Source organism: Protobothrops mucrosquamatus, unplaced genomic scaffold (assembly GCF_001527695.2).
Source record: "Protobothrops mucrosquamatus isolate PMUCROS unplaced genomic scaffold, P.Mucros_1.0 scaffold370, whole genome shotgun sequence".
Classification (NCBI taxonomy): Eukaryota; Metazoa; Chordata; class Lepidosauria; order Squamata; family Viperidae; genus Protobothrops; species Protobothrops mucrosquamatus.
Genome location: NW_015386704.1, coordinates 396,854 through 418,754, shown reverse-complemented (window position 1 = coordinate 418,754; position 21,901 = coordinate 396,854). Strand labels below are relative to the sequence as shown.

The 21,901-nt window shown below is 41.0% G+C and overlaps 2 protein-coding genes across 2 annotated transcripts in view; one reads left to right on the top strand and one right to left on the bottom strand.

Annotated features, from left to right (window-relative positions):
• MVB12A (multivesicular body subunit 12A) overlaps positions 1 to 8,782 on the top strand; it is a gene marked incomplete in the record, with an annotated part of 12,638 nt that extends 3,856 nt beyond the window's left edge. Inside the window, 7 exon segments of the mRNA XM_015815716.2 lie at positions 1 to 34; positions 2,570 to 2,696; positions 2,786 to 2,902; positions 5,888 to 5,979; positions 7,144 to 7,208; positions 8,186 to 8,242; positions 8,447 to 8,782. Coding sequence (XP_015671202.1) covers positions 1 to 34; positions 2,570 to 2,696; positions 2,786 to 2,902; positions 5,888 to 5,979; positions 7,144 to 7,208; positions 8,186 to 8,242; positions 8,447 to 8,509 — 555 coding nt within the window.
• A 183-nt stretch (positions 8,783 to 8,965) lies between these two features.
• Positions 8,966 to 21,901, bottom strand: part of ATP13A1 (ATPase 13A1) — a 29,360-nt gene continuing 16,424 nt past the window's right edge. Inside the window, exons 13-23 of the mRNA XM_029284091.1 lie at positions 21,760 to 21,885; positions 20,597 to 20,705; positions 20,057 to 20,256; positions 19,080 to 19,176; positions 17,818 to 18,002; positions 15,961 to 16,075; positions 15,372 to 15,568; positions 11,954 to 12,096; positions 11,620 to 11,731; positions 10,180 to 10,323; positions 8,966 to 9,387 (exon numbers count right to left, since the gene is read on the bottom strand). Of these exons, the coding sequence (XP_029139924.1) occupies positions 9,277 to 9,387; positions 10,180 to 10,323; positions 11,620 to 11,731; positions 11,954 to 12,096; positions 15,372 to 15,568; positions 15,961 to 16,075; positions 17,818 to 18,002; positions 19,080 to 19,176; positions 20,057 to 20,256; positions 20,597 to 20,705; positions 21,760 to 21,885 (1,539 nt within the window). The 3' untranslated portion in view covers positions 8,966 to 9,276. The remainder of the gene's footprint in view (positions 9,388 to 10,179; positions 10,324 to 11,619; positions 11,732 to 11,953; positions 12,097 to 15,371; positions 15,569 to 15,960; positions 16,076 to 17,817; positions 18,003 to 19,079; positions 19,177 to 20,056; positions 20,257 to 20,596; positions 20,706 to 21,759; positions 21,886 to 21,901) is intronic.

Here is a 21,901-nt window from a genome sequence, read left to right as displayed (position 1 = left end):
GGATATGCAAATGCTAAAGAATTTTTGGATTTAAGTGAGTCTGCCTGGCTATTTGGCTCATTTTATTCTGGTTTGTTCTAAACCTGCTATAGCAATCTAATATGTCCTCTTAAACAGTGGCATGTAATTTAGGGAAGAGCTATGTGCAAACATAACAGCTAACCTGTAGCACTAACTACTGAATATTGCAAGTTATAATGATTATAAACATGGAAAATCATTACTGAACCCTCAAAAAAAAATTAAAACGAATATGACATACAGTAGAATTTCTAATAGGGTTTATTTCCATTTTCTAATGAAAGATGCTGTAATGACTGTGACTGTTACAATGCTTCTGTTCCCTAAAGTGAGAGATGCCCATCTGTTTGTACATATTTGTGTTTCATTCCATTACAGGTAGTCCTTGATTTACTACCGGTCATTTTATGAGTGTTAAAAGTTATAGTAGCTACCGAATGAGTGCTTTATGGCTCAAAATGCACTCCCAGCGGGTACTTTACAGCCCATAAAGCACTCCCAGGAGTTGTAAATGGTTGTGCTGTCCCCAGCAGTCATTTGATTGCATTTTGGACGGGTCAGCTTTATGATCGGTGCTGGCACTCTGCAGTCATATGACCATGATTTACGATATTTTTTGCCAGTTTCTGGCAAAAAAACACCCATTCAAATGAATGGGTTCGCTTAATGACAGCCCTAAAAGAGGCCACAAAATTACTTCCACTCATGTGGATGCCTTGATTTACGACTGTAGCAGCTTACAACCAGATTTCCAGTCTCAATTACCACCGTAAGTTGAGAACTACCTATATGAGTGGTCATGAATTCAATTTTCTTTTTCTACCATTCCCAGTTGCTGTGATAAAGCAACATTTTGTGTTGCAATTGGATTTTTTTCTTTTTTTTACAGTGGTGAATTGTGCAAATGAACATAATGCCCAAATCTATTTCCAACGTAACTTTGTGATTGGGACAAACTATCAAATGTCATTATTGTGGCAAATGTTCATTAATCTTATTTATTCTTTTTTTAGGAGTTAGATTTTTGTATGCAAAAAGAGAAAAAAATACAAAACCTTATGTTTTATATGCTAATTGAATACTTATTAGATATACATAGTTATGTGTATTGTTATTTTAATTACAATTTATAGGAAAAAATAGGAAATTAAATATATTTAATGAAATATGCAAGCTTACCATATGCTTATTATGTAGTTGAAATTTTTCTATAGGGACTCCTAGCAAAAAATTCTTATCTAGAAAATCAAAATATAATTGATGGAGAACTATTATTATAGGACTATTGTTTTATAATGCACATGTTAAATTCTATAGTATTTGAAAGACTAGTTTGCTAGTCCATATCTAGATACATTTTGTTCTGTTCCTGAATCATTTCTATAAAGTCAGTTAAAAGAGCCCTTGAATCTTCAAAGATGGGGTGTGTGCGTGCACGCTCGCATGTATGCATGCGTGCATCTTCCATATGTGTAGCACTTTATAATAGGTTTGGCTGGTCTTTGTCATTAAAGAAACTTATGTGCATCATGTGAAAACACTTTGTGGTTTAAGCATTCTGCATTGGCACTTTGCGTTAGTACATTTGCTATTTTTATTAAGAATAGGCTTGCAGGCCCTTCTTAGGTGGCCATTAGAACACCATACACATACTTTTGACAAAAAAGACCATATGCACACATTCAGCTACAAAGGACCAGTATCTGATAGAATGATTTTTCAAGTTTCTCTTTATAAGCAGTCCTCAACATATGACCACATTTGAGACTGGAAGATCTGTCGTTAATCAGTGTTAGTGAGGCATCAGGTGTCTGCGCCCAATTTTATGATTTTTTTCACAGTCATTAAGCAAATCATCCTGGTCATTAAGCAAACTATCACATGACCATTATTTTTGACCTTCTCTGCCAGCTTCCCCCCCAGAAGCTGACTGGGAAGGTTGCAAAAGGTGATCAGATGAACTCTGGATTATTGCAACTGTTGTAAATGCGAGCCAATTGCCAAGCGCCCATATTGTGATCATGTGACCACAGGGCGCTGCAACGATCATGTGAGGAGCAGTCACAAGTAACTTTTTTCAGCACCGTCATAACTTTGGTAGCTAAACAAATGGTTGTAAGTCAAGGACTATCCCTAAGTAAGAAACATCTAGATTGAAGGCATCTATTTTACTGAATCCATCAGAAAATAAGCCAAAATGTTTTCCTACTAATGCTGCTATGACCATTGCAGGATATTATTAATTTTTAAAATGCATTCCTCTAGTGCAAAAAGTTTTTTTCAACTTAATTTAGATCATCTGATGTATTCATATATACATTTGGAAATAACATAGAAGTGGATGTAAAACTAGCCTTCATAGAACAATATATAGATTTTTTTGCAATAAATGGAGTTATGTTCAGGCATTATCAATCAAAAGATGACATTTTGCTTGTACCTGGGCCTTTCTTGGATGCATACAGCAATTTTCCTGCTTCTGAAGGCAGAATGCCTGTTGTTCCAATGTCCTTTGTTTGTAGCCTTATTTTTCTGTCTCTTATTATAGAAACTTCTGTCTCTAAGAAGAAGAGGCTATGTGTCAAGCTGATCCCAATGGGTGTGGCAGAAACAGCTGTGTGTGACATCATGCTAAGCAGCAAGAGCAAAGTGATCCCCAATTACATACGCGTTGGGTGAGGTGCTGCTATCCATGTCCTCTGCCCTCGCACATTGTCTCAGTTTTAAAAGACTTACAAATTTTATTTATCTTCCTCTCACCTAGGGAAATAAGTGGTTTTGCCCTTTGGTGTAAAAAAGAACACATAAACAAACCTAGACCCCTTCCCAAACCAAGGAGTATCAGTCTAGAAATGAACCAGCTTTCATTAGAAACAGCAAAGTAAGTTTTGATCATTTTTCATTATATAATAGAACCTGTACATTTTGGTGTGATTTGTCATGTTTTTTTCAGTAACATGTATCTAATACAAAATGCGGAAACATCATGTCATGTAACAGTACTGTTGGCTGCTTCCATTAGTTTATCCATCTCTCGGACTATATATGAACCAAGATAACTTTGTCATCAGGCAAAAAGCAGCTTGAGTGGGTTTGTAGGACTAAAGAAAAAGGCCTATAAAAAGATTGACGATAGCAGAACCAGAAAGATGGGGTCTTAAGCAATGTTGGGAAGAGATTTCTTAACATTAAGACTCTTCTGAGGATGGTTACGATTGCGCCTCAGAATGCTAGATGAAATAAATAAGCAGTGTTTATTTTTCTACTTCTGGAAGCATCCAAGTTAATTTTTTTTCTTTACATAAAATAAGGATAATGGAAAACAATACAGAGAAATTAGATATTCTTGCTTGCCTTCAGAAATCGTGGGCGCTCCATCACTGGAGGTTTTTAAGAAAAGACTAGACAATCACTCGTCTGAAATGGTAAAGGTTCTCCTGCTTGAGCAGGGGGCTGGACTAGAAGACCTCCAAGGTCCCTTCCAGCTTCTATTCTATTCCTATTATTTCTATTTCTATTCTATTCTATTTACAGAAGTGAGGATAATTTTAGGTTAAAGGTTAGTGAAGCTTTCATTCATGAGGTAAATTAATTAAAACCTCATGCATACCTCTGATGAAGACAAGGACAAGCTCAGATATACTGATTGTGTAAAAGTTGTAGCAGTTAATTGATCTATAAAAATACATTCAGTAAAACAAAGTTAACCCCTAACATCAGTAACTGTTGGTAACCATTTGTGGGCAAAGTTTCCACATAGTGTAGCAGCATTTTGCTACTTACAGGGGTAGATTAATCCTGGTTGTCTAACAAATATTGCAAATAAAAATTATTGGAGTGCCCTGGTAATTTAGATAAATCGGGCAATCAATTAATAGCAATGTCTTGTAGAACTAACAGTACAAGAGAACATGGGCTGTGGTTGCTATGGCAAAAAAGATAACAAGTAATGAATGAATTAATAACTACTGCAAAAATTAATTTTCCAGAATAGAATGTTGGATTTGTAAAATTAATTGATCCCTGTGTGCATACACATAAAAACTATTCTGTATCCAAATCAGATCAATAAGAAGTTTTTGTGCTAGGTTACAAGAAAAACAGAAGCTTATCCATGCTTACAGGTAGTTCTCATTTAACAACTACAATTGGGACTGTAATCTTAGTTGCTGATTGAAGTAGTCATTAAGCAAGATACCATGAGACTGTTTGCTCAATGATGGCAATCTAAGCACTCTTGGTTGGAGTTGTTAAACATTCTCATGGGTTGTTATGCAAACTGTGTCCTAGGCAAAGACTGCAGGTGGCCTCAGGACAATGGGGAGACACTTGCAGGTGGCCTGCACTGGGCCTCCATTACTTTTCTGAGGCATCCCATGCTTCTTACCTTACTGTGCTGCTTCTCCACTCGGGTTGAAAATCCTGCTTGGATTTCAGCTTCCTTTTGCCTAGGAGCTGGCTGAAAGAGCTCCCTGCCAAAACATTTCAGCTTCGTGCAGGTAGGCATGAAGGATTTTAGCTCCAGGGAAGCAGGCCCAAAGGATTTCAGTTCCATGCAAGCATGCCTGGAGCCAAAATCCTTTGGCAGTGCCCATGGGAGTGCCTATGATTGCACTTGGTAGTCAGTTATAAATGCGAGCAGGTTGCAAAACACCCGGCTTGCAATTACATGACTGGAGTGTGTGTGTGTGTGCATATGACATTTGTAATAGTTGGAACTGCTTTACAAACTGTAAAGCACTCTTTCCGAGGCCTTTGTTAATTCACGCTGTTGCTAAGCAAAATCCCATTGTGTTCAGTGGCTCTTACTGCCAATATGATTAGGTCTTCTGTTTCTGTTGAGACATTATCTTAGTTTCACCACTCATTGACCAGCATGTAATAAGCAAGTATCTCCGGTAAACTTGCTCTTGTACTGTTTTAACAATGATTTTTACAACTCTAATTCACATGAATAGCCTACATGGCAGAAGAGACTATCTGTTGCAAAGAGCAACTTGCACCTGAAGAGTGACAAAAGAAGGGGAAGGCTTGCAAGTAGTTCTGATCTAAGGCTGTTGATTTAACAATGGTCTGGAATTATGGCCTTCAAAAAGCGCTTTATTGCCTGTAAAGCCCTTCTGCCCATTACTAAATGTTGCACCATCACTCCTATGGTCACACAATTGCAATCCGGCTGCTTTCAACTTGTTTACGCTTATAACAGGTTGCCAAGGGCTCCACAATCATGTGATCACCATTTGGTATCTTCTCTGCCAGCTTCCCAGAAAATCGGTGGGGAAGCTGGCAGGGAACGTTGTAAGCTGCTGCCGCTTGGTAAAAAAACTCACTCTTGCTTCTGGAAGATAAATGGTTCCAACTGTGGTTGTCAGTTGAGGACTATCTGTAATATACTCACAATATTTTAAATCCTCTACATAAGAAAGTTTCTCCACCTTTAATACTTCCACATTCTCAGTGCTTGCAAGGTCTTCTCCCATACCAAAGAGAGTACTTTGTGGACAAAATAGATCTTCTTTTCTGATGAATGCAGGGATCAGTAATCTTTCTGGCTCTGTCATGATTGTCCAAGTGTCAAAAGTGCATTATTCTGTTGATATATATGTTGTTTTTCTATGACACAATACGTTTCACTCACTTTTTATTAAGTTTTTAATTTTTTAAATTAATTTTTGTCCTGTGCAATTCTTAACCTTCCTCAGGAAGAACAATTACACATTTACAATTATTGCTAGGGCAAATATTTGTTTTTGAGGTGCTGCAAGCACCCATGAAAGCTGATAGAGATGCTGGGGAATGATTGAAACAATACAGTTCATAACCTACTAACAAGACCGCATGTGTTTCTTCATTTTAATCCTTTCAGCGTAGACCCTCTTTCTATTGGCTCCAAAAGACAAACTACCATTAAGAAAAATGAATCTATATACGATACATCAAATACCTATGGTATTTCAGGTAAGGACCTTCTATTCAAGGAGGTAAAGCTTATTTTGCTTCTATGGGAGAATGAAGCATAGAACTGAACTTCAAGAAATGTTCCAGAAGGTCGCAAAAGGGGATCGTATCACCCCAGGATATTGCAACCGTCATAAATATGAGTTAGTTGCCAAGCATCCAAATTTTGATCAACTGACCATGGTGCTGACCAGGACTTAGGGGACAATGTCAGAGACAGATGGCCCCTCTGTCTCTGGTCACTTGTAGTCCTGGATGCAGGGTCATGAAAGGACAGCAAGGACAACACCCAATGTTCTAACCCACCCAAGAACATACGATATCTTTAGGGAACACCTGAATGGGAACATGTTTAGCTACTTCTGCTTTCTCCTTTCTTATCTACAGTGTGCCAGACTTACTGGGTGCAATCTTTATCTTATGTGTGTCAGCTTTGCTAGATGGATTGCTTATGTAATTATACAGAATAAATACAAGGATTTATTGTCATTCGTTGCTCCTCTCATTTAGAGGGGTCCGTCTCTATTCAGCTGAATAAACACGTAAACTTGAAGGCAACTTCTGGTTTCCTGTATTTCTTTAACCAGCAAAACCTCAGAACCTGCAAATCAGTGGGGATGCCGTAATGGTCATAAGTGTGAAAAACAGTCATAAGTCACTTTTTTCAGTGCCATAGTAACATGGCTGTAATTTGAGGGCTACCCGTATTCCTGAAGCTGTCTGTTTTGCAACTTTCTGGAATTCTGTTGAAATGAGGCTGTAGATAGTGATGCAGCTTCCTACATTTTGTGCATCAGTTATTGCACTTAGATATCCATCCTGTGAATTTTGCTACATTTTCTAAGTACTGGTGGAGTGGCCTCTTGAAAACATTACTTTTGCAGTGATTTTTTGTACAGCACAGGGAAAGAGCCTTCTGTGTTGCTTTTTCTTGGGTTTAGAAAATCTATGAAGGTATTTCTGTAAACTTGGTGTTCGAATTACAAGTATTTTGTTATATTTTATATAACATCATTTTTAACCTTTTATTATTGTAACAGGTTTTTAACCTTTCACTACAGTATTATGATTTGTTGTGTGCCACCTCACTGATCTGTAAATAATCACCCATTTTAAAATCTGGTTACTTTTCTGGCAATCTGAATCTATTTGTTTCCTTCTTAGCCATAGATGGGGTCCCCTTTACTCTGCATCCTAAGTTTGAGAACAATGTCACTCATGGTACCACTGTAAGTATTTTCTGTTGGAGTCGTGTAACAGTGTAAAGGAAAAAAATAGATGAAAAAAATAGATAAAAAAGGATGGAAACTAATCAAAGAGAGAAGCAACCTAGAACTAAGGAGAAACTTCCTGACAGTTAGAACAATTAACCAGTGGAACAACCTGCCTCCAGAAACGGTGAATGCTCCAACACTGGAAGTTTTTAAGAAGAGACTGGACAGCCATTTGTCTGAAATGGTATAGGGTTTCCTGCCTGAGCAGGGGGTTGGACTAGATGACCTCCAAGGTCCCTTCCAACTTTATTATTATTATTATTATCTATTCCTTCCTTATGCAAAGTTCATTATTCTGGAAATGAAACTTTGCAAAAATATTGTTTCCCCCTCCCTGGGCCATGTCATTCCAGAAGAGTCAGCTTCTAGAAATGAATCTCTAAACTGGAAGTAGCTTGAAGATGTTCCAGATATGTATGGAAATAACTTCTCACCCCAATGGTATAGACTCAGTTCCATTCCCAGAATGATAAACGTCTGGCTTTCTCCAACTGACTTGAAACTACCACTCACAATATTCCCAGCCATCATGGTAGCAGTGGTCTTCGCACAGATGATATATGAAAAAATCCAATAAATATAATTTAAAAGAATTGAGGAAATACAGATAATATACTGGGGAAAATGTAGTGTAACCTATGTCAGGTGGAGTGCCGGAGTGCCGACAACTGTCACAATTACTTTTAAAAAGCTTACTAGAAGACTTCAGTGAGCTTTCTCTCACCTAATTCAATTAGATTGAATGTTGCTAATGAGAAAACATGTTTTCCTGTAGCTGTTTTGGAGTAAGTAAGGATTGTAAGAATAGAAGGGCCATGGAATCTACTTAGTGCAGGAATTAGTTTAAATTCTAGAAATATTGATAAGAATAATTTCTGTAAATTGCAATATAGATCAATTGGCTAATGACTGAATTTGTTTTTATTTTCTAGGCCCTTTCAATATTTAAAAACTTTCACATCAAGTCTCTTGCTGACATTGAGAAAGAGGTGAGCAAAAATTAAGATTAATTCAGACCTGGATCCTTGTTCCATTCAGATCCGAGCTACACAATTTTGTTTAGCAAAGTCAAGTGTGTCTTTCCCTTACACATGTATTCATGTATTATTAGCTGAGCTGCAGGTCCTTTCTGGTTTTGAATATGGGGGATCTTGCTTTTTTGTAACCGTATTTTTTGTTTTGCTTTTCTATAGTATGACTACAGTTTTGTAATTGAAAGAACTGCAGCTGCGAGACTCCCACCCACCATTTCATAGCATCAATCATTTCCTGGAGAGTTCTTGCCGCTAGGGGCTTATGGGTGGTCAAGCTGACTCAACTAAGCTGATGGAATACCTGCCTCAAAGGGATTGTGCTGTTGGGGGCACTGCTTTACTAGCTGAAACTAGTATAATTGTAATCCTGCTGCTATTATATTTTGCTACAGGTACGAGTTGAGCTACTTTTGTATACACTTTTTCCAAGCATCATATCTATTTTCTTTGCAAAGAAAAATGTATTAAAAGTAAAAGGCTTATTCTACCAGCAAAGTTATGCTTGTACTTATTTCCTCCTATTTCAAACATTCTGAAATGTGTATTACTGCCAATAATGATGTTTATGAAAAATGAAAGATATTGCTCTATTGTTTAGACAGATCTCACATCAAAACAAGATTCAATATGGGGAGGGGGAAACTAAGGATATATTAACTCAAAGAAAAAAAAATCCCCCCTGTTCCAAAATGCACTGATTGCCGTTTTATTATCAAATCTCATGACCAACCTTCCTAGGAGGAGTGAAGAGGCAGTACAAAGGTTAACAACTGCTGCTCTGTTTGGCAGACTTGTGAAGATTAATGTAGGCCCTTGCACAACTTTTGTTGTGCTTTCCAGACTTAACACAATAAAAATCGGCTTGCCAGTCCCAAACTGGAATAAAACAGCTATCAAAGAATAAATATTCCTTTCGTAGTGCTGCATTTCGGTGGTATCTCTTTCTGGCTGTCCTTCACTTCACTTCTGCGAAGGGAGAAGAATGAGTCTCAAGAAGGCACTCTGAGCTTTGTGCTGCCTAGTAGGAACTGCAGGATCCTGTCTATGAGCAGAGCAATGAAGAAGTTGGTCACCAGTACTTTAGTGATCACTAGTTTAAACTGAAATAGAAAAAAAAACAACAAGATGTACCAAGTCCCAGAAAGAACATTTTTCCTATTGCATTCAAATCTAGTTAATTATCAAGCCTGGAATGAAAATTGTTCTATAGTCTTGAAATAAAGATGGGAGTTGATCTTGTAAATCAGTAAGCAAGGAATTTATTATTAAGCTGGTCATCTGTCCCATTCATATTTTTAGTAGACAGAAATCTATTATTGGTAACTATAAGCAGCATACAGCTACAACATTCTTTTGGTTATATTTTTAATTTGTTATAGGGAAAATTAACTCTCTGAAGAAGTTTTAGAAACACACTTTCACTACATTGCTAGGCCTGCCAACTCCTATTCCAAAATACATGGAGTACACAAGACTGCCTACACTTAGTCTTACTCACTATATGTGTCTAAGTAATTTTCAGTTCTTCCCCCAAACACATTATACCTTGCCTCAATTATCATTTGTCCTGAACAAAAACAAACCTGTTTTTTTTGTTTTCCCAAGTCCCTGCATTATGTAAATATTTTTCTAAGATCAATATAACCACGCAGCAGGTGCAGGAGTTTACTGAGTCATAACACTGTGGACCTCCTTGTCCTCAGACTACTGTGCATTTGCTGGAAGTAAAGTACTCATCAAAACATCTCCAATTCAAAAAAGAGGTTTGAACTACTGAAACCCAGAACATGTCTATCAATATAGCAGTTTCCCCCCCCCCTCTTTATATTTCTACAGTTAGTTGGAAAAGGGATATTAAGAGGACAGGCCTAGCAAAGGTCTTTCTTACTCACCTCTGTTGGGATGTCCACAAGTCCAAATTGTTCATTAAACTCTGGGGAGGAGCCAGTCAAAAGGGCAACAATTGCTAATCCTGAAATGATGATGCTCCATAGCAGAGGTTTGTTTTCCCTTAGACTTTCCATGAATGGGTGGCCCTAGATAAATAAAACCAGGGTGTGGAAAGATGGCCAAACTATATCAGTAATTTAGGAGTAGAACTGAAACCTAAACTGCAGATGTCATACAACGTACTAATAAAAGGTTATCTTATTTTACCACTAATCAAGGTATAATTTCTTTGGCAAGTCTTTTCTTACAAAACTGAAGAGTATTCTCAGGTCATAATGCTGTGGGGCTACATGTGACAACAGCCTCACCTTCGCTGTGAGGTTTTATTATGACACAGAACACATTTTTCACTTATTTGTGAAAGTGCAAGTGTGTATCCAACCTATCTTAGTCAAATAGGACTGAGGAATTGCTAAAAGGGCCTGGCACCCCCTTTGATCTCCTTTCATGATTAACTGGAGTTCTGTAAAAGATTCTCGGAAATTCATTATGTATGCAACTGCCATCAGGATCATTTAATCTACTTGTAATGATTTTTTTTTATTCTTTTAGAATCATTCCCCTTAAGGACAATGCACCTCCAAATTCTGAAATCTGGGACTGATCCCAGTTTCCATAAATACACATTTAATTTATATGGCTACCCATCTTGTAGCCATGACTTTGGATGGCTAACAATTAAAATGCCCTAAAAAGAACAAAAAGCACCCCAATTAGCAGCCAAAACCATTCATAACATTCAAACTACAAAATGTGCTCATCCATATGATCTATACCTGTCATGCAGAACAAGGAGAAATGTGACAATAATAATTTGAAGTTTTCCTGTAATGTCCTGTTTAAATTTGGTTTCATCATGGGCCCCTACTGCTTTGCATATTGCTTGCAATGCAAGGTCCTAGCACAGTGGTGGTGAACCTATGGCACGGGTGCCAGAGGCGGCACTCAGAGCCCTCTCTGTGGGCACGCGCGCTGTCGCCCCAGTCCTAGGCCTTCAGCTGGGTTTTATAAAACCTTTTCGCTTTAGGCCTCCGCCGCCGTGTGCAAAAAAAAAAAAAAAAGGTTCAAGTAGTCAATTTCAACTTCTTGCGGGGAAAAAAAAAGATCTTGGAAGGTTGAAATTGATTGATTGAACTTTTTAGTCCTACCCAGTCTGCCGTTACCACCGTAGCCACACCAACCCAGTTGGCCACACCCACCCAGTTGGCCACACCCAGCCAATGGGCCACACCCACCCGGCACTGGAGGATGCATAAGTGGGTTTTGGGTTGCAGTTTGGGCACTCGGTCTCTAAAAGGTTCGCCATCACTGTCCTAGCACTATATGAATCAGGAGATAAAGTATTGGAAACCACAAAATTATAAAAACGAAGCAAATGTTACCTTATAGTTAATGGCAAATGTAGCCATCTGCATGGCCATGGACATGATGTAAACAGTGCTATTCACAAGACTGGGTTCAAACTCCTTATAGAGATCCACAAAGTCTTCTTTCCTTAAAGAAACAGAAAGATCCTTGAACGTTTTTCTCAGCCCTTCCAGGCTTGAGTATCCTCCAGATGACCTGACTTCCACTCAGAATTCTAGAAGCATGGACATCACTGAAAATTCTGGGATCTGAAGGCCACACATCTGGAGAATACCTGTATTTCCTTACAACTCAGGCATTTTTACTTCTGATTCCATATCCTCATATTTAAATCCAAGCAGCACTCACTTGGTCTCACTGCGGGCTTGTGCACCTCGATACAGATACACCAGACTGACAAAATGGACCATAAATTGTAGCAGCACTGTAAGAACTGTGTACAGATTGAAGATATTAGGGAGTGGACGCTCTTGGGAGAGGGTCTTCAGAGGCTGGAAACAAGAAGAAATAGGTCAGGGTTAGAATTCTATAGGAAGTTTGGAGCCTGACTTTTATTCACTTGGGAAGCAGCCTGCAGGATGATTACTTTGAAAATGACCCCCTAGAAGAAAAGGCCTGTCAACCTGTTGGAAGAATTAAGACACAGAAATCAAAAGAAAGCCTGTCTTTGCCAGTTCAAATCCATTTTGAAAATTGCTTTGTGCGCACACAAGTACTATAAGCTAAGTAGTTCTCATCAGTTTTCAAAGTCAGTTTTGACTCCTGGCGACAGCTTAGTTAGACAAGTCCATGTAGTTTTCTTGGTAAGGTTTTTGCAAGATTTTGGTTTGCCCTTGCCTTCTTCCTAGAGCTGAGAGAGGGAGACTGGCCCAAGGTTCGTTCATTGCCTGGAAAATGTCTGACCTTGAAACAGTCACCCTTGGATTATATGTCTTGGGTGCTCTCAGCATGAAGCAAAAGATGTGTTTTGAAAGGTTTCAAGATCAGAGCAAAACTTGCAGTTTTGTTGAGTGTGAAACAAATTGTGTCAGTTTCAAATATGGTGTACTGAACAGGGCTGCTTTATCCCCCACTTTTATACAAGTAAGTCACTGCAGTAGCCAGAATCAGTGGTAAAGTTTATATCTTCTGCTTACTTTTATATTATTACTTTTGCAGCTCAATTAGTGCCAGCAGTCCCTTGTTTTAGAGCAATGAGCAGTTTTGATGAGGATATGCCAGACAACATTCCACACAAAAAACAAAGAAAAATATCACATCTATTCCCTGATCTAGGGGGTTCAAGTGCCCATAAAAATCAGATGAAGCCCTTTTTAAAAAAAAAAATCAAAACATTAAAAAAAAATCTAAGAGAAAATGTTCTATTCTCTGTTGAGAAGGGCAGCAGGCATTTCTGATACTGAATTCTAATCCAAACATTTATTTTTCAGTGTATGAGATATGTGTCTACAATGTTTCCTATTGGGGAGTGAGTTTAATGTTTTTAAAATATTTGAAAAAAATTTCCTTGACCAAATTTTCTATAATTTGGTTCAGCATAGGTGTCTACCCAATTTTACCCTAGGGTAAAAATTTTGTTCCACTGAAACTAAACTTCAAGTCATTAAAATATGGTTTGGGGTTATTGATTCTTAGCTGGAAAAAAAATCTAAGTAGTTCTCACTTATCAACCGCAATGGGAACTGGCAACTCTGTCTGTAAGCAGCACAGTATTCATTGTGATATCATTTGACTAGGACAACTTATTGTCATTTTCAGGTATAGTCCTTAAACATGACATTACATGATTGCAAATTCCTGGTGACTTTCCCATTGACATTTCTTGGCAGAAGCCAGCTATTAAGGTTGCAAATGGCAACCATGTGACTATGGGGGCCTTCAACCATTGTAATTATGCACTGGTTGCCAAACACCCAAATTGCAATCACATGACCATGGGGGGGACTGCAATGGCCGCAACTTCAATTACTGATCACTGAATGAGTGATTGGTATAAGTGAGAACAATTCCTTGCATTTTCTTTTGGGTTTGTGCACATCTTTACATGCCACAGAACCAAACTTTATGGTCAGCTTACTGCCTTAAGAAGGTTCTAGTAGTCTATTGAAGTCTAATGCAGAGGTCCCCAACCTTTTTGGCGCCAGGGACCAGTTTCAGGGAAGACAATTTTTCCATGGACCCGGGGGGGGGGGCAGGTTTCAGGATGAATCATTATATTTATTCTAAACTTTCTAAATAAACAAACAAATAATGCACTTTATCTCTATTATTATTACATTGTATTAGATTAGACCAGCAACTTTCTGCTTCTAAGAAAGTGGGAAGGAAAAGGGACAATCCTAAACTCAGCCTTCCAGCAAAACAAACCAAAGACCCAGCACGTTGAGGAAGTGCTGAGAAAACCATTCAAAGAGGTGGGGGGAGGGCACTGTGCAAGCCCAGCAGTCTTGGAAAAGGTACAGATGAGAGAGGGATTCCCTTGGGGACACGGTGCTTAAGGGGAAATGTAGCTTTTCCCTTCCCCCTCCCCCACTGCAAGCTGGGTAGGAGCGTGCTTGGCTTGCAAACTTGAGAGCTGCAGGAAGAAAGGAGCATGAAAACACACACACACATCAAATTAAACCACGAAAAGTAGGCAGGAAATTGCCAAAACACGAGGCACCTGTTGAGACTCTAGAAAGAGTACAGAGAAGAGCAACAAAGATGATTAGGGGACTGGAGGCTAAAACATATAAGGAACGGTTGCTGGAATTGGGTATGTCTAGTTTAACGAAGAGAAGGACGAGGGGGGACATGATAGCAGTGTTCCAATATCTCAGGGGCTGCCAAAAAGAAGAGGGAGTCAAGCTATTCTCCAAGGCGCCTGAAGGCAGGACGAGAAGCAATGGGTGGAAACTGATCAAGGAGAGAAGCAACCTAGAACTAAGGAGAAACTTCCTGACAGTTAGAACAATTAACCAGTGGAACAACCTGCCTCCAGAAGCGGTGAATGCTCCAACACTGGAAGTTTTTAAGAAGAAACTGGACAGCCATTTGTCCAAAATGGTATAGGGTTTCCTGCCTGAGCAGGGGGTTGGACTAGATGACCTCCAAGGTCCCTTCCAACTTTATCATTATTATTATTAAAAGCAAAAAACTCAGCGGTCTTAGAAAAGGTGCAAACGAGAGAGAAATTCCCTTGAAGACGCAGTATTTAAAGTCAAAGCTAGCTTCTCCTTGCCCCTTTTTGCACTCTGAGAAAGCACCCTCACAAACACATACCTTGGGGGGGGGGAATCCCCCTCCAAAGAGGTTTTGGGGAAGCCCCGGGTTGCAAACTGGGCTGGCGTGCGCTAAGGGAGCATGAGCCCAGCTGGGGTGCCGGGAGGGGGAGAGGAGGAAAGTGAGAAAGAAGAGGAGGAGGAAGAAAAAGTAGCAGGAGGGAGAGAAAGCAGGAAGAGGAGGAGGCAGAAGAAGAGAGCACAAGAAACGGGAGGAGGAAGGATACTCAGATGTTGCAAGCCAGTTGCAAGCGCAGCCGCTGGAGAACCTTTGCTCGGAGCAAGCTGGCTTCTGCCTTGCCACTCTCCCGCCCCTGCCCAGACCCCTGCAGACTTGCCACATGCCTCCAGCTGTTCCTAACTGGCCGCGGACTGGTACTGGTCCGCGGACCGGGGGTTGGGGACCCCTGGTCTAATGAACCCAACGGAATGTGGACTCTCTTATCCACTGACCACATTTCCTATCTTCCCCTCCACTCCAATAAGGCATCTTTCTTCCGTCATACCTTGGATCGGGAGATGAAAAGAAAGCAGCCAGCCAGGAGCAAGCCTTGCAGTGTAGCCTGGAAATCACTGAATTTCACACCTTCCAAATAAAGGACACTCTGGCTGTAGGCCAAGATGAGCGCATTCAGTGCCAAGATCTTGAACATCTGGAGCGTGGTGACCAGGGTGCAACGGCCCTGCTTGATCACGTGGCAGACTGCAGAAAATGAGAGAAGATTTCTGCTTAAGATTGTTACCTTGTGCTTTTTTCATTTCCCTTCAGTCTAGAAAGGCTTCTGGAATTCCAGAGGAGGTGACAACACTTTTTCTCCAGCTCTGCTCTATTCACTTATTCACTGAACTTTCTCTAAGGGGCTCCAGTCTAGGTTTTCTAAGTTGTGATGCCCAACTTAGATTTAAGAGATATATGTCCCCTTCCACAGACAGGATTTTACTGATTATAGCATGAAAATAAAATCACACAGGTTACTCTCTACATTCACCGTGAAACTTCCAAATGAATACATGTCACTGCCGTAGAAGTGCAGGGTGGGCCTTAAGTGCACAACATTCCTCCCCAAGCACAGACTTCCTTCCTCCCATACTTACTGCACTGTATAGAGGAAAGCTTAGAAGTGAACGGAGCTGCAATACTGGCATCACCCAACTTCACAATGGGTATTTGCTCCTCCTCCAAATCTTTTAGCACCTGGCTGATCCTCTCCTGCTAGAAACAAGGGGAGGGAAAAAAAAACATCCTTGTTCAATGTACAGCATGCTCCCAATCAAGCTATCCATACCACAAGAAGTAGTCCTCAACTTACAACCGTAATTTGGATCGGAATCTTGATACAGTTGAGTGAAACATTAAGCGAGGCACTCATGTGACTGCTTTACTCAATGACCGCAATCCCGGGACTCCCAACTGCGGTTGTTAAGCTATCTTACTTCATTAAGCCAAGTCCCAAGAAAGGAGTCTGGGGTGCCTCAGGAGGCTCTGCTTGGGGAGCTGAAATTTCCCCCTGCCAAAAATCCAAGCAGGATTTTCAATCCCTGAGCAGAGAGACACTCACACATGGCCTGCGCCGGGCCTCCCAGAGCCTCCCCCGTCCCCAAGGCATCCCAGGCATCTTACCTTACTGCCCTGCCTTTACATTCTCTGCTTGGGTTTTGACTTCCTCTTGTCTCTGGCAGCTGGCTGAAAAAGCTGCCTGCCAAAAGAGTTCAGTTCCCCGCTGGTGTGCAGAAAGAACTTCTCCAGCAGGGTGCAAGACCTTCAGAATTTGAGTTCTGTTTCTGCACCCCAACATAGGAATTCAGCTCCCCTAGGCAGATAGCTCTTTCAGCTAGTCCTCAGAGACAAGGGGGGGGGGAGTCCTCTCAGCAGGGGGGCAGCTGTTTGCAAACTTCCCTGCTGGCTTCCCCATTGATTTTCTGGGAAGCCAACAGAGAATGCACACAGCAATCACGCAATCGCGGGGGGTGCTTAGCAGTCGGTCATAAAGGCGAATAGGTTGCCAAACACACAGACTGCGACCATGTGACTGTGGCACTGGTGGTGCAATGTTCTGCGATGGCCAAAAGCAACCTGTCAACGCTGTTAATATATGATATTATTGCTTTGACAAGATATACAGAAGTGTCTGGTATTTTTAGAGTTAATTCAGATGACAGAGTGAGGGAGGAGATTCATAAGGAAAGCCCAGGGGGAAAAGGAATGGAAGTGAATCTTTGCCCTCCGGGCTAATTGGAAGATGTGACTTATGACTGCAAAATAAGGGAGGGGTTTAGAAAGAAAAGTTAGACGCAAGCAAGAGAAATTCAGATTCTGGCATAAACATCCATGATGTGCTGTCGATTTGTTACACTGTTAATAAAGACTTTAGGACAGGGGTAGTCAACCTTGGCTCTTTTATGACTCGTGGACTTCAACTCCCAGAATTCCTGAGCCAGCTTAGCTGGCTCAGGAATTCTGGGAGTTGAAGTTCACGAGTCATAAAAGAGCCAAGGTTGACTACCCCTGCTTTAGGATAAACATGCCTGGAAGTTCTTTGAAGTGTTTCATTAGTCGGAACCATGACACAACCTTTCTGAGGCAGTTTTAATTCCAGGCCATCATTAAACCAACAGTCGTTAAGTCGAGGACCTATCTGTCCTCTGTCGCTAAAATAAACCCCCATACAGAAAAGCTGTTGTTCTCTAGGAACCGGAAAGGCAAGAGGGCAACCCCTGTTTAATCCAAAGAGTCAGGAATTTAAGAAATTCCAGCTGCGTTGAGCTGGAATTCTTACAATTCCCATTTATCTGAGTATTGTTTCTACGTGCACTGAATAAGGATTTGCAGATGGAGTTCTGTCTTTCCCTTCATCCTCCCCCACCCCAGTTCACCAAGGAAAAGAAATTCCAGAAGCGTAACTGAGGCCAGCAGCGAGAGACAAGAGAAGTAAAACAGATCTAACAACCTACTCGTTGTACAGCAAGCTGCTCCTCCCTAAGAGACATGAGCCTGTGTTTGGCAGCTCGGGAGGTGGGCCTCATGTTGCTCCCAGCAAGAGAAGAGGAAGTAGCAGGTCTCCCATCAGCCACTCCATCACGAGGCTTTTTTCTACGCTCGGGGATTCGCTCCGGGGCATTGGCTAGTAGAGCCACACCTGCAAGAGTGAATCATATCCCTGATGACACAAGCAAGCCGTTTTCAGGGCAGGTGAAAACCGGGCTAACGAGCCAAAAACCGATGATCATGAAACATGGCTATTAATAATGCTTAACATGCTCTATCTCAGTGGTTCTCAACCTTTTTAATGCTGCGACCCCAACCGGTCGTAAGTTGAGGACTAAACCGGTCGTAAGTCGAGGACTACCCAACCGGTCGTAAGTCAAGGACTTTCCCTGCCCGGGAGCGCCATGCATGCGTGGTTCTGCCCCCTGCGCCGGCCGAGGCGTAGCTGGCAAGCGGCAGAGACGGAGCAGGCCGACCACCAGCTGGCCCAGCCCAAGGGAGGTAAGGCACCCGCTGGAAAAGGGGAAAAAATGGCGGACAAAAAAAATGGCGGACAGCCTTGCTTGGCGACCCCCATGAAATGGTCGATCGACCCCAAATGGGGTCCCGACCCACAGGCTGAGAACCACTGCTCTATCTGCTATCATTTACAGAATATGGAATAAAAAAAGCTACATTAAATGCAGAAATATGGAAAGTGGCCTTTTTAGCAGAGATTTCGAAGCGTAAATGCAACTTTGATTTGGTCGTATAAATATCGTGTAAATATATAAATGTAATACAAATATATAAATTCATTAAACAAATAAATAATTTTAAACAGGATGGCTTGTTTAGCTTTGCACTGACAGGGCTTTTAATCAAACCAATTGATTCCCCTTGCAGAAATATCGACATAATTAGTTGTGAAGAAAGATTAAGTGTTTAATCAAGTAATCCAATCAGTCAAAAGACAGTAACAATTAAATAGTTTAAGAGTCTAATTGGTCAGCAGATACCTACAATTTACGGCAACACAGATTGCAACAAGGCATCTCCTGCTGGGTGAGGATAGAATGCTTCTCAGATGCTTGTTCCAATGAGTGCATGAATCACTTCAAAATAAAGTATACTTTTTTTTTTTTAGAATCACAATTCACGGAAAGTTAATAAAAAAAACAATTAAAACGCACAACAAACAGGCCTGGTTTTCATCCAAATGACAATCTTTAAATGAATTAACACTCACCCACATCAGCATGCTTCAGAGCCCCCACATCATTAGTGCCATCCCCGCACATCAGAGTCACATAGCCAAGTCCTTTCAATGTTGTGATCACAAATTCCTATCATGGGAAAATAAAGAATCAACAAAGAAAATTTGCATAAAATTGCCCAGGTTCTCAACATTTGCAATTCTGTACAGAAAGTCCTCAACTTACGACTGTAATTAAGTCCAGAATTATGGTCAGAAGAAATTACAGTTGTAAGTCAAGGTATCATGTTGCTACATCTGATTTTTTGATATTTTTTTGTAGCAGTCATTAAGCAAGGCCATTCCCCCCCCCCCCAAAGGACATTTCTTTTGGCTGGAAACCTGCAAAAAAGTTGCAGATTGAGGTCCTGTAACCATGGGATGCTGCTAACAGTCATAAAGGTGACAAAATGCAACCATATGACTGTAGAATGTGTGTGGCCATCCTAACTTCAAAAACAGGTTATAGATAGCTCTGGGAAAGTCTGTTCTAACTTCAAACAGTCAGTAAATTTGCCACAACAGAAGCAGCCTTCCCTCTGCTTATTTAGAATTAAGTTGCAAGTCGAGGACTACCTGTAATCTCCTAAAATGAAAAAAATGGAAGTCTGATACTCATGAATAAACTAATGGCTTCACTAGGTTAGGATTGGGCAAGGGAAACACAGAAACACACACACATGCATACTAGTGACCCCATTGAATCATCATTTCAGAGATGTGTAGATGAGTCTTGATTCCAATCTTAAGACACCTCCCACTAAAGGCCATAGCTCTCCCAAACTTAAAATCCGTGGCTGTCTCATGGCAGGTAACAAATTTATTAAAAAAAAATTCTGGAAGAGATGTGTCTCTTGTCAGGTAAGAGTTAGCAAACTAGCCTTAAAAAAATAAAATAAAACCTCACAATCTTTGTGCTAATCAGCCGAGGGGCAGTTGGGCTGGGTATTAAAAGATAAAAGGTCACCTGCCTTCTGCTTGGGTGCAACACGTGCAAAGACCTGGATGTGTGGAATGAGTTTCAGCAGCAGCCGGGAGTCTGTAGCCTGCAGATGAGCAAGACCCTCCCCTGTGATGCACAGGTTGTGGTTGCTGGTCAGTTCCTGCAGTGAGTCTGGGGCAACTGGGAGGACAGTAGTGCCGTTGATGGATTGCCATCTCCAATCGGAGCCTAGAGCAGAGAAGGGAATTAAGCACAGCGAGGTGGCTGTCTGTTTGGTAGCACTCATCCAGGAAAAGTACTATTGGATAACAGGGGAATAATTCTCCTGGACACCACAGGCTGAAAACTAATCACCCGGTGGAAAGCCATTGTAAACAACAAGCAGCAGCAACGACCAAAATAGCACTGTGTGATTTTACTGGCTCCCAGGAAAAAAGGGCTAGGCGATGATTTACATGTCCTAGAGAGCAAATGCTGCAAAAAGTGACAACATGCTCTGTGCAAAGTTGCAGCACCATCTGTCTTCTCTCCCTCCCTCCTCTAAGAGGTTTTGTTGGTTTTTTTTTACCTTTACTAGGAGATGGCTGCAATATGAGAGTCTGCTCCTTTTGGGTGAAGTGCAGCTCCTGGGCCACGTGGCAAGCAGTCAGTGGGCTGTCACCTGTTATCATCACTACCTGTAGAGTGGGGGGTAAAGGGCAGGTTTGTGCCACATGACTATATGCAACATGCAGTGAAGCTGCTTTGCGAAAATGGCCATCTGCTCCAGAACTACCGCTTGAAAAAAAGCATTCTGGAAAACGTGCATAGAAAAGCAGCATGCTGGCCTGTGGTAATTAAAAATACAGCCTTGCTGAAGGGTGCGTTTCCTCTCTCCCTCCCCCCCAAGCAATTCTGCAAATACAGTTTTGATCCTTTTGTCTCTCAGATAAGAACATCCCATCTTGTGTCATGGGATAAAGAGGGAATACCCATGCTGCAAAAAGGAAACATTGTGCTTGCCTATGTCCTCCATTCCAAACAGGAGAAATATATCCTATCCAAAAGAAGAACTGTTCAACTCCCGTAGCAACATGCCTACAGATGCTGAGAACAGAACAGCATGGCAGGGCTACTGCAAGCCAGCCTGGGAGCTTCTCCAAGGCTTTCTCAGCTCCTGAGGAAAACTGGATGCCTGACTGGGTGGTTTTTTTCATCTGCTCCTGCAGGATTTTTTCTGTTTGTTTAGCTGTTCTTAAGTATATTTGTTTAAAAGAGATTTAAAGGATGTTATAGATTTGTTAATCTAATAGTTGATTAATGTTAGACAGAGTATGGTTATTGTATTGTTAACCCTGTGATTGGCTCTGGGAAATGGGGGGAGGGAGGGGGGAGGGAAGGGTGGGTTCTGGGGAGGGGGGGAATTACATTGTAAAACTTTTATAAAATTTTCAATTAAAAAAAAAAAGATTTATTCTGCTGCCCTAGCCAATTTATCTAAGAATGTATAGACAAAAAGAACGTATAGACAAAAAAATCGGCTGCCCTAGCCAATTTATCTAAGAACGTATAGACCCTAATAAGTTTCATCCCTTTGGATTGGAGGAGGTGACAAAAGAGCAGTGCGGGTCCAACAAACATGAAGAGGGGGATGAAGAATTAGGAAGACTGGTGAACTTATGCAAACTGGCTCAGACATTTGCCTAGGCCCCTCTTCTTGGTTCCTTCCACAGGTTCTCAGCCACAACTCACATGGTGGGAAGCGTTCAGGATCTCACGGATAACGGGCTTCGAGTCGACTTTAAGAGGGCAGGAAACTACAATGAAGCCTGTGAACCTCAAGTCACATTCCAGGGCCTCCCGCTTTATTTCTCGTGCCTTTGAATAGGAAATA